At 43.9% G+C, this 12,733-nt stretch overlaps 1 protein-coding gene across 2 annotated transcripts in view; it reads left to right on the forward strand.

Moving 5' to 3' along the window:
- LARGE (like-glycosyltransferase) overlaps positions 1-12,733 on the forward strand; it is a 573,542-nt gene that overhangs the window by 165,617 nt on the left and 395,192 nt on the right. For both annotated transcript variants that reach the window (XM_006865236.1, XM_006865235.1), the window contains exon 3: positions 4,445-4,527. In XM_006865236.1, the coding sequence (XP_006865298.1) occupies positions 4,445-4,527 (83 nt within the window). The remainder of the gene's footprint in view (positions 1-4,444; positions 4,528-12,733) is intronic.

Raw genomic sequence — 12,733 nt, forward strand, 5'->3', positions numbered from 1 at the left:
ATGACATTTAGAAGCAACCTTCGCCTCTTTCCGATAGAAGCCAGTAGTTTGTAACACTCCCTTCCCCTACCTCCACTGATGATAAAAAATGTCTTTTGGGGGATGGGGGATTGAGGGGTGTCTTGTGCACTCTAGGATGTTTAGAAACAACCCTAATCTCTGTCCCATAGAAATCAGTAGCCCTCACCACCCTAGTTGTTGCTGAGTATTTTAAGTCCTCTGCTTCTAGCAAGCAAGATTGTTTCTTTTGAATATCGCAGTTTGCTCATGAGTCATCCTCCAATCCTGATGCCAGGTTCTTTTCCATATAATCCATCTTCTCATTTTATTAGCTCAGCATATAGATTGAATGCTGTGGCCAACTACTGCTGGAGCGAACTGTCACGTCTGACAATTGGCTTTTCTCCATGACCCACACGGTGAGATTAAACCCAAGTAGGGGTGATGGGAGATGAGAAATAAAAGAAAAACACAAGACACATTTGAAAATAGAATAGTTGGGACCAGTTGGGATGCAGCTCTCTGATGGAGCTACAGCAACACAGACCAAGGCAGTGAGTTTATTTTATACACAGTTCAAGGGGAGGTGTTTGAGGGAGGATAAGGAGTACAAGAACACCTTTTGTACTGAAGAGGCAAGTAGTAAGCGAAACTTTATCAGAAAAACTGTAACTTGTAGCAGCTAGTTGGAACACGGATTAGGGCAGCTAGAATGTTGTGCAGGCTGAGCTGAAGGACATAGCTAAATACAAGGGCAGACCTTGCACGTTCTCTGTCCCCTGAGAAGCCCTGCAAGTTCCTGAGGTGTGGACTTTGACTTGGAAGCAGCCCAAGTTTCTGGACCACAACTGTTCAGTTGCAATCCTTCGGTTAAACTACCCCTAAGTCAGACACCTTTAACTCAGCTGCTCCCAACAATTGAATGAGTGTGGTCAAAGGATACAACCCTGGCACACATCTTTCCTGATTTAAAACCCTTTAGTATCCCCTTGTTCTGTTTGAATAACTGCCTTTTGGTCTATGTACAGGTTCCTCCTGAGCACAATTAAGTGTTCTGGAATACCCATTTTTCGCAATGTTATTCATAGCTTGTCATGACTTGCACAGTCAAAAGTCTTTTTATGTCTTCAAAAAAGCACATGTCTAGACATTTTGTAACAAGGAGGGGAGTGATTAACTTTTCAGTCTAGGAGTGGAGGTCCCTGAGACCATCAAGGGAGATGAGCAGAGAGCAGGACCCTACCCAGAGAAGCAGTGATGCCTGAGATGGAGGCAGAGACGATGACGTGGAGAGATGGAGCAGCTGGAGACTCTAGACCAGAGAGGGAGAGGGGCTGTGTGCTGATGACTAGGGAGCAGGCTTGTAGTGTATACCCTTTGCTTGGGTGATGATGCATGGAGGGGATTGTAACCATGGCAATAAAAGATTATACAATAGGATGAATATAAAACTAATGTTCTTCCATGGAAACTATCACATAATTCACAATAAAACATTAAACAACAACAAAAAAATAGCACACGATTCCTCTGCTTTCAGCCAAGATCCATCTGATAATCCTCATTCTACATCCTCTTCTGGATCCTGCTTGAGCCTCTGGCAGTTCCCTGTTGCTGTATTGTTGTAACTGTGTTTAAATTATCATCAGCCAAATTTTACTTGCATGTGATATTAATGATATTGCCTGATGATTTCTGCATTCCATTGAGTCATATCTTTTTGGAATGGCAACAAATATGGATGTCTTCCAGTTGGTTAACCAGGTAACTGTCTTTCAAGTTTCTTGGCATAGATGAGTGACCATCTCCAGTGCTACATCTGTTTGTTGAAACATTTCAATTTGTATTCTGTCAATTCCTGGAGCCTTATTTTTCATCAGTGTCTTCATTACAGCTTGGACTTCTTCCTTCAATTTTACCTTCAGTTCTTTATCATATACCATTTCTTGCATGGTTGAACACTGAGCTTTTCCTTTAGATACAGTGACTCTGTGTATTCCTTCCATCTTCTTTTGATGCTTTCTGCATCATTCACCATTGTGCCCATAGAATCCTTCAATGTTGCAAGTTTAGGTTTGATTTTTTTTTTAACTTTCGTTTTTTCTGTTTGAGAAATGCTGCGTGTGTTCCTCCCTTTTGGTTTTCTCACTCCAGGCATTTGCACACTGCATTTTTAGTCGTGCCCCACTAGCAAATAGAAGGTCATGAAAGCTTTACTCCATTCACGTCATCATGGTGAATTCCACTGTAATGAGGCAACTCTTCCCCAGTCATATTTTCAGTGCCTTCCAACCTAAGGGACTCATTGTCCAGCACTATATCTAACAGTGATATAATGTTGCTCATAAGGTTTTCAGTGACTAACATTCAGAAGTAATCCACCTCTCCATCTTCCTAGTTTGTCTAAGTCTGGAAGCTCAGCTGAAACCTATCCACCATGGGTGACCCTGCAGATACTTAAAAATACCAGTGGCGTAGCTTCCAGCATCACTACGGTACAACCAGCTGATGCCAGTACAGATGATCAGACTCTTCTAGATACCACCAGGCATTGTTCCATGGGTGGTGGGGAGGAGGGGTAAAAGGTGTTCCCTCTTTAGAGTTCCTTTTATTGTTGGTGGTGATTTCTATCAAGTTGGTTCTGATCCACGGCGACCCTGTGTGTTCAGAACAACTGCGAAACATTCTCACAAGAATTTTTAGGCTGTGGTCTTTCAGATGCACCTTTCCGACTTGCCTCTGGGTGGGTTCCACCCACGAGTCTTTTTGGTTAGTAGTCAAATGCTTATCTATTCCAGGGATTCCCTTAGATATTGTGAGTTAATTGTTCTCAAGTGGTGCAGGCATGGGTGTGTGTTTAAAGTATCTTGGGTATTTTGATGTGCAGCCAGGGTTAAGAACCTCTGTTCCAAAGTTTGAATCCCTCAGTTTCCTAATCTCTAATGCTGAAATAATATTTTGAGCATTGATTTCTCTACAAGATTTCCTACAGTGGTCCTTCTGGTCTCTGTCAAGTCACAGCCATGTTTTTATAAAAAACAAACCTGTTGTCATTGAGTCGATTCCACCTCATGGCAACCGCATGTTTCAGAGTAGAACTGTCCATAGGGTTGATTGTAATCTTTTAGGTTCAAACCCACCAGCCACGTCACAGGGGAAAGCTTTGGTGGTAGTCTGTTCCCACCAAGATTTACAGCCTTGGAAACCCTACGGAGTGGTTCCGCTCTGTCCTACTAAGGGTCGGAATCCACACAGCAGTAGCGGATTCTGTTCTGATTCTGTATGAAAGCAAGTTGCCAGGTCTCTCTTCCATGGCTAATGAGTGGATTCCAACTGCCAGCCTTCAGGACCATGTCAGGTCAGGTCAGTAGTCTAGCACCACCCATCCTATGAGAAGGTTTTATGTGCATTTTGTTGTTGTTAAGTGCCGTCAAGTTGGTTCCAACTCATAGTGACCCTATATAGGGTTTCCGAGGAGCGGCTGGTGGGTTTGAACTGCAGACCTTGCAGTTCAGGGGCATTAACCTGCAGTGCCACACCAAGATTCCTTTTATACCCACACTGAAAGGTAATTGTGCCCCTTTGTGCCTGGCAGCTCTGAAAGCTTGAGTTGAGGAGTACCTTTGCCACTTAGAATTCATTTACGGCACACCAAGGCACCCCGTTTGGGAAACTGCTGTCAGGGACATGTTTTGCTATAGGTGGAATCGCAGAATGCAGAGTATTGTCTTCATTCTCACCACTAGCTTCCCCACTTCCTTCATGCAATCAATCATCATGCAAGACATGTGACATGGCGCTTATATTGCAGCTGACGCTGCGACACCCCTCCCTCCCCAGGGTCACTCTGCATTAAATGACAGAGCCAAGATTCATGTGAAGAGCGCAGGCTCTTGACCACATGACTGAGATGCCCTCTAAGGCACCCTGTGATCCTGACAGTGTACAAGTCTTTCAATGATTTCCCATATGGGACCCAGAGGTGTTCATTTGACCTTTGCCCTGTGATCAGATCGAACCTAATCTAAAACATCTTTTCGCAAACTCTCCCCTGTAACTTCTCAGTGTGAGAGCCCTGATTGTCAGTCAGATGTTCGTTCCGGACGTATTTCTTTGTTCTTTCTTGTTACCAGTTGTCACTGTCTCCCAGCTTGGGGGCAAGGGATGAAGTGTTGGCCTCTTTGAGCCAATCATCATTTCTCTCGTCCCAAAAATGTAATTGAAAAGAGCCTTAATGGTTTTCAAATGATGATCGCTCCATAAACCGATTAAAAAGGCCTTAATAAAACTGTCGCGAGTTATTTTCCACAGCTGCAGATGGTGCCCTTTGTTTTCTAATGGTGCCAACAAGAGAGAAGGATGATTTTTCTTTTGGGTGAGAGATGAAACGGAAGGAAAGCCGTCTTCTGCCCGCCTAACTGCTCCTTCCTTTGCTCTCTTGCAGACGATCCATGTTGCCATTGTCTGTGCCGGGTATAATGCCAGCCGCGATGTGGTCACCTTGGTCAAGTCTGTCTTGTTCCATAGGTAAGCGCGACCTTTGTACCATGCGGGCGGGTGTATGGGGCTGATTGCCTATGTTTATTCTTGAGGGATGGATTAAACAAGAGCCAGATTTCTCATCCGTCATTTAAGCTACCATGAAAATGTAATTTGGGTCTGAAGCCTTCGGGGAGATTATCACATTACTGTTGAACAGCAGAGGTTGGGTGCTGTCTTGCAGTGTTTCAGATTGCAGCTCTCTAGCCTAACAGGACCTTCCAGGACACCTCCTGTTGGATGCTTGTATGGCCTATTTGGCTCCCCCTGCCCAGCCATCACTAGACCGCTGTCTCCCAGTGTGGCCTATGCATTCTGAGCAGTCCTAACCATTACAAGTTCTGCTTTATGTTACATGAATATTGTCCAGCCTGCAGGTAGAAATGGCGCAGTGGACAGCCCTGAAAACACTTCATACAAAGGATGGATTTCCTCTTCCACTTCGAAGTTCCAACCCCTCCCTCAAGTAATTTTCCTTGCCAAGTTGACCTCCTGACAAGTGTTCCTACTCTCCCCTGGGCCTCATCTTTGGTCTCCTCACTGTTTTGATTGTTATCTAGACTGAATGTCCAGAACTGAAGCCACAGTCCTGGCTTGTCTGCAACTGTAGCCAACAGGATAGAAATGGACTGGATGACCAAGCCAGGGTCTCAACGGTTCTCAGAAACTCGAACAGTCGCCATAGCTGTCAAAGTTCAACTTAACAGCATGTAAAATTCTACACCTGAAGCCAAACTGTTTCATGGCATAAGCAGAAATGGCAGATGGATCTCTTTGGTCCCCGAGTCTCTCAGTCCCCTTCTGTCATCAGTGCCCTGCTGTGCTCCCTCTGAGATGGTTTTCATTTCCATTCCTTCTCTCCATCTCCATGCACTCTTACCTGTACGTGGCCTTCCTGCCTCACCTGCTCGTCCTCTTCAGCTCCATCCTCTTCATTGCCAGGTCAACAAACCCTCTGTATCTCTCAGTGGTTTCTCCTTATCTAGGGAAGTGACTGGCATCTCATTACTAAGGCTCCTCTCTTGCTGCTGTGATCTTCATGCTCCAACCCCACTGAGCTGCCAGAGCTCCCACCCTTCCCATGGTGCATCTGGCCTTGACCATCATCATCATCATTGTGGTGCTCTGTCTGCCCACAGCTCCCCTCTTCTCGCCTCTCCCTGCATTCTCAAACTCAGCCTAAGTGCCATTGTTAATGAGAAGCTCAGTCTGCTTGGGGTTCTCTTCAGCTAGCCCACCATAGCGTATACATCCATCTCTTCCGTATATTACATTCTGTTGCACTTATGTGGCGGCTCTGGTGGGGCAAACAGTTAAGTACCCAACTACTAATGGAAAGATTCCAGAGGAATCTCGGAAGAAAGACCTGGAAATCAAAGGATCACCACAGTCATTGAAATGCAGTGGAGGACAGTTCTACTCTGAAACACAAGGAGTCAGACATGATGGCAGTTGGCTTCATTCTCGTATTGTGTTTGTCCATTGTAGTTGTTGTGTCTCCCTTAGTAGACATGTTTGTGGTACAGTGGGTTAAGCATTTCACTGCTAACTACAAGGTCAGTGGTACAAAGCCACCAGCTACTCTGTGGGAGAAGGATGAGGCTGTCTGTTCACATGAAGATTTCCAGCCTCAGAAACCCTATGCAGCTGTTCTGTTGTGTCCTATAGGGGCGCTATGAGTCAGATTTGACATGAGGGCTGTGGGTTTGGCATGGCTTTGGTTTAGGGGCACGGATCATGCTCGTCTTTACCCCCAGATCACACCAAAGTACCTGACATGTATTATGCACCCAACATATGCTTATTTGTGTAAAAAGTGAATCTGGATGATGCCTTCAATAAATAGCCTGAAAGTAACTTAGTCACCCAGTTAACCAAAATGTCCAGTCCAGGTTGAGTCCAGTTTCATAGAGATGAATGATTTCCCACAGGACATTTTCACTCTTTAGACTTAACTAAGTCCCGACGCCAGTTAGATTTTGCTATGTGTCATTTCACCCCAACACTTAATTTGGTCTAAAACACCATTTTATTTATGAGTTCCATGATTTTGACTGAACTCACCTGAGTGGCATATTTTGCTTTGTTTTCATAGTGGTGCAAATATAGTTTAAAAAAAAAAAAAGCTTGTGTCATTTCCACAGTTTCTGCATGCCTAACTGCATGAGCACACTGATGCTGATTACAGTCTCCTGGTTGTGCTAGTTCTGCCATTAGCATTCGCATCAATGAAAGAACCAGGTGGCTCCTTGGCTGAGCTTCCTTATCTGATGCGCTTGTAAAACATCAAATTCACTGCCCTCTTGAGCAGGAGGCAGTAGGCGGATGAGAAACAAACCAATAAATACATCGCAACTGCACTTAGTGATGGCTGCTGTGGGTTTGTGCCCACAGTTCTACCCAGTTGGCTTTGTGAGTTCCCTTAGGGTACATCCGAGGGGAAGTGAGGGACCTGGGGATCTGACCCCACCTCATGTGACAGTAGGTCTGGATGTACCCTTCTTACAATGGCAGAGCTTCTGGGTAGTTGGAGAGGCTCTTTGTGGTTCTTCTGGTTCTCTGTGCTGCTTGGAACCAGGGATTTTGCCGGTAAGGCACTGAATTGATGAGTGGTTCTCAGCCTTTTATGTATGTTTTCCTTGTCTCCCTTAGAGAGCTTGGGTCCCACCCTAATACAAACAGAAAGCTCACTGTTTAGAAACAGGTATTTGCATGACTACAGAAATTCAATTATTCTGGTTTTCAGTGGCAAGTTTTCAGGTCATAAAAACTCTTGGTGGTGGTGCCCGGTGTAAATATTATTTCTGTTGCTTGAGCTGCACATCAAACCTGCTGTCGTTGTGGAAATTATAAGGAGTCTGTTGAGCATAAACTTTCTCTCCTACAATGGCAGTGCTGCGCAAAGATGGTGAGTGTAAAAATAGCACTAGTTATTATCAGCTGCTGATGACATGCCAGGCTGCCACGCGAGCTTGGGGATTTGAGAAGAAAGCCGATTCCTAGTGTGTGTTATGAAATTCTGCACCCTACACCGGCTGCTGCTTGATCTTCTTGGCTAACTTGGACCAAATGACCTCTGAAGCCCTCCCACCCCTGAAATTTTCCAGATGAGAATGAGTCTGTGAATTGAAATGTTGGTGATAATGAGTGGAGATAGCAAGACAAAAGGACATTTGAAAGGCTTTTTTGTTGTTGTTGTTCAGAAAGTCTAGCTATAAATAGCTCCATTGCCTCCCAAAGCAGTTTATGAGGATTAACTAAGACATGATGATAAAATGCTTTGACAAATGAAGTCCCTTCCTATTGTTAAATAATAATATAATCATAATGGTGCAGGTTACTTCTTTTGGCTTCCACTGTTAATGACAGTAATTAGATTTATTTTCCAGACAAGATTTTCAGCAAATTTTCATTGAAGTCTTGCTTTGCTCTATCAAATCTGTTTTATTTCTGCAGCACATTGAGTGACAGTGGCCCCTCTGGATTTTAAAAGATGTTGATAAGGACCACACTTCTACACCGATGACAGCTCGAAAACTCGCTGTCAAATTTTGGGAAGGAATTTCAGAGCATGGTGCCAAAGACCTTGCTGTTGGATGAGAACTTTCGGGACTAAATCCTAACTATGGGAAAAACTTTTATGAAGTATAACTTGCAGTCATAAAATTTCTATAGTATTTAAAAGCAATAATCGTAACAGAACATCCTTTTATAGTCAGTCCCATACATTTCACAGTGTGTGTTTAACGTGAACCCGTGCTTAAGAGATAAAATAAGTACAACGTTTACTCAGTCCCTTGAATTGTGGAGGTGTAATCATAGTGGTTACAAATCAGGCTGTGAACCGCAAGGTCAGTAGTTCGAAACTACCAGCTGTTCCACGGGAAAAAGATGAGGCTTTCTGCTCCTGTAAAGATTTACAGCCTCAGAAACGCTGTACAGGGTCGCTATGAGTCGGAATCGACTCGACGGCACTTAACAACAACAACAACAATTCAGGAGTGATGGAAATTGACGATACTTGGAATCAGTTAGTCTAGTGGACTAATGGAACACATGAACATCAGTTTCCATGACCCTGAGATGAGAAGAACTAGATGGTGTCCAGCTACCAGGACCAATTGCACTAAAAGGGATCACATTAGAAGGCTGCGAATAGAGAATAGAGTAGGAGCCAATGTAGAACACAAAAAACAACAACAAAAGAAGAAAAGGCTTGCTAGTAAGAAAGAGGCTGGAGAAACCTGAGACCCTGGCTCTCAGTGACCCTTCAGATCTGGAAGGAGCCTTACTCTCGTGGCCCAGTTTTTGGCCAGGCAGTGGATAGGTATAAAGGTGAAACAACAACACTAGTAAGGTATGCTCATCATGGAATGGTCAATTATTCGAGACCTAAAGGGCAACATTTACCTAAGGACAAAGCTGAGAAGGGTTAGGAAGCAGAGTAGAATGGACGTAGGGATCACAGGAGAACGTGGAAGAGCAGTTGCTTGGAGGAGACTAACCACAGAGATGAAGCAGTGTGTATTTTGATTTGTTAAATGTAAGCTGGATACGCTGCTCTGTGAAACCTTCACTCAAAACACCACCAACAACAAAGTAAAGAACAGTGAAAAAGTTGATGTTTTTATTTGCTGTGGAATCAACTTCAACTCATGGTGGTGCTATTGTTAAATACCATGGAATCGGTTCCAACTCATAGTGACCCTGCACAGGGTTTCCGAGGCTATGAATCTTTACGGGAGCAGAACACTTCATCTATCTCCCATGGAACAGCTGGTAGTTTTGAACTGCTGACTCTAAGGTTAGCAGCCCGATTTGTAACCACTAGGCTATAGCCCATGTATAACAGCAGATTGAAGCGTTTCCTGACCCAACCCTTCTTCACAATTGTTTATGTGTTCAAGTCCCAACCTAGCAGTTCATCTTCTAATATTCTCTTCAGATCCACAGAGTTTTCATTGACTACTTCTCACAGTAGATCGCCAACCCTTTTTTCCTAGTCTGTATTAGTCTGGAGAATCGTTCACCATGGGTGATTCTGTTGATATTTGAAGTATAGGTGGTGTGATCCCAGCATCGTAGCAATATGCAGGTCACTGCAGTATGACAAACTGACAGACAGGTAGTGGTCAAAAATGTCTGTGTCATGTGAATTCTCAACACACCTACAAATAGATACCTACATGAGCTAAAGATGGAGGTATGAAAGTCTGGTAGACAAGACCCGAGAGTGGAGTGTTTACCTGTTGTGTTGGACTGCTAGAAGTGGAGGTGACCCTAGTTTTATTTTCCCAGGACATAGATTTTGAATCATCACATTTAGAAGCATTCAGAACTAAAAATGAATGATTTACTTGGGGAATATTATTGACAATGTCTGTGTGAGTGAAGATTTGCTGCTGTTGTTAGGGACTCTGGTGTCGGTTCCTACCCATAGTGACCTTATGCACAACAAAATGAAACACTGCCCAGTCCTGTGCCCACCTCACAATCATAGTTAATGCTTGAGCCCATTGCTGCTGCCACTGTGCCAGTCCATCTCATTGGGGGTCTTTCTCTTTATCGCTGATCCTTCACTTTCCTTACCATGATATATTTCTCAAGGGACTGGTCCCTCCTGGTAATATGTCTGAAGTATGAGAGACGAAGTCTCACCATCTGGCTTCTAAGGAACTTTCAGGCTGTACTTTACAACACAGATTTGTTCTTCTAGCAGGTCCATGGTACTTTTAGTGTTCCTCTCCAACACCCTGGTAGCGTAGTGGTTACGAATCGGGCTGCGAACCTTAAGGTCAGCGGTTCGAAACTACCAGCCGCTCCGCGGGAGAAAGATGAGGCTTTCTACTCCCGTAAAGATTTACACCCTCGGAAACCCTGCACAGGGTGGCTATGGGTCGGAACCGACTCGACGGCACTTAACAACAACAACAACTCCAACACCATAACTCAGATGCAGCCATTCTTCTAAGGTCTTCCTTATTCATTGTCCAACTTTCATATGCATATTAAGCTATTGAAAATTCTCTGATTTGTGTCAGATGCACTTTATTCTTCAAACTACATATCTTTGCTCTTGAACACTTTATCGAGATCTTGGGCAGGAGATTTGCCTAATGCAATACATCATGTATTTCTCGACTTCTGCTTTCATGCGTGTTGGTAGTGGATTCAAGCAAAATGAAGTCTTTGACAACTTCTATATTTCTCCATTTATCATGATGCTATTGATTGGTCCAGTGGTGAGGATTTTACCTAGTTTTTGTTGTTGTTAGATGCCATCAAGTCAGTACTAACTCATAGTGACCCTATGCACGACAGAACAAAACACTGCCCGGTTCTGGGCTAACCTCACAATTGTTACCATGCTTGAGTGTATTGATGCTGCCACTTTGCTAATCCATCTCTCTGGGGGTCTTCCTCTTTTTCTCCAACCCTCCACCTTTTTACCTAGTAGGGGTGGTGGTAGTGTGCTGTGGAGTCGGTTCCGACTCATAGTGACCCTGTACAGTGTTTTGTTTGGTTGGTTGGTTATGTGCCATGGAGTCGGCTCTGACTCATAGCAACCATGTACATGGTTTCCAAGGCTATAAATCTTTACAAGAGCAGAAAACCTCATCTTTCTCCCATGGAACAGCTGGTAGTTTCGAACTGCTGACCTTGCAGTTCACAGCCCTATTCATAACCACTATGCCACCAGAGCTCCTTTTTACATAATAGTATATTTTTGTTCTTGCTACATGTCGTTGACTTGCTACTGACTCACAGTGACCCTATGCACAACAAAACAAAACACAATCTGATCCTGTGCCAACCCTCACAATCATTGCCACATTGAAGCCCGTTGCTGCTTCCACTGTGCCATCCCATCTCATTGGGGGGGGGGGGTCTTCCTCTTTTTCCCTGACCCTCCACTTTACCATACATGATGTCCTTCTCCAGGGACTAATCCCTCTGGATAATGTCTGAGTGTGAGACATGATTTCTCACCCTCCTGGCTTCTAAGGAGCATTCTGGCTGTACTTCTTCCAACACAAATTTGTTTGTTCTTTTGACAATCAGTGATACTTTTAATATTCTCCAACACCAGGATTCCAGTGCATCATTCCTTCTATAGTCTTCTTTCTTTGTTGTCCAACTTTTACATGCATATGAGGTTCTTAAAAATACCATGGTTTGGGTAGGGCGCACCTTAGTACTTAAACTGATATATTTGTTCTTCAACACTTTAAAGAGCTCTCTCTTGTGCGGCAAATCTGCATAATGCAATATGTCATTTGATTTCTTGACTGCTGCTTCCATGAGACTTGATGGCAGATCCCAGCAAAATGAAGGAAGTGCATTGTACCTAGCAGAAACCAGTGACATGCGTATCTGTGACCCTTGGATAGAAGGAGTGTTGTTGTTGTTAAGTACTGTGGATTCGGTTCCGACTCATAGCGACCCTGTTTAGGGTTTTCAAGGAGTGGCTAGTGAGCTTGAACCTGCAACCTTGCAGTTCAAAACAACCTTGCAGCCCAGTGCTTTACCCACAGCACCACAAATTGGGGGAAAGTCTGTAATTCTAATCTCAATTGCAAATAAACTGGAAAACTAGCTGCACTAGAGAGAATCAGTACTCTAAGTGAGCAGAGAAAAAATTACAATTTGTTTAGCAGCTAAGCGTTTACTCCCTTGCACAAGGAGGTGGACCCGCTTGTAAAATTTTAATATGTGTTTGCTAGCATTGATCTACTTATTCTTGCACTCCTATCTCCCTGTTTGCAGGAAGCAGCTGGGTGATTTCCCTTACTTTGCATATGAAGAAGGTTCTAGCTTTTTATTTCACCTGTGCCCCTGAAATGCATGATGGAGCAAACAGCCTATGTATGACCAGGATCTGCCTCTAAGTGTCTTATTGCTTATTTGGATTATATATTTTATATAAGACCACTTCTAGACTATGAAGGGAGCCTAGGACTTTGAATAAAACAGACAGACTGATGTGGGTCTTGGTTCTGACCTTGGAATTTTTGTTAACAGACTTGTGACGAATCCCTGTACCTCTTAGAGCTCTGACTTGTTCACCAGCCCACCATACAGCTCTGGTGTGACTATCCAAAGAGTACCTCTTTGGTACAGAACTTTTAACAAGTACTAATGGAGCTTTTAAGGTGCTCTGGTAGCATAGTGGTTACGAATCGGTCTGCTACCC

Source organism: Chrysochloris asiatica, unplaced genomic scaffold (genome assembly GCF_000296735.1).
Source record: "Chrysochloris asiatica unplaced genomic scaffold, ChrAsi1.0 scaffold00076, whole genome shotgun sequence".
Taxonomy (NCBI): domain Eukaryota; kingdom Metazoa; phylum Chordata; class Mammalia; order Afrosoricida; family Chrysochloridae; genus Chrysochloris; species Chrysochloris asiatica.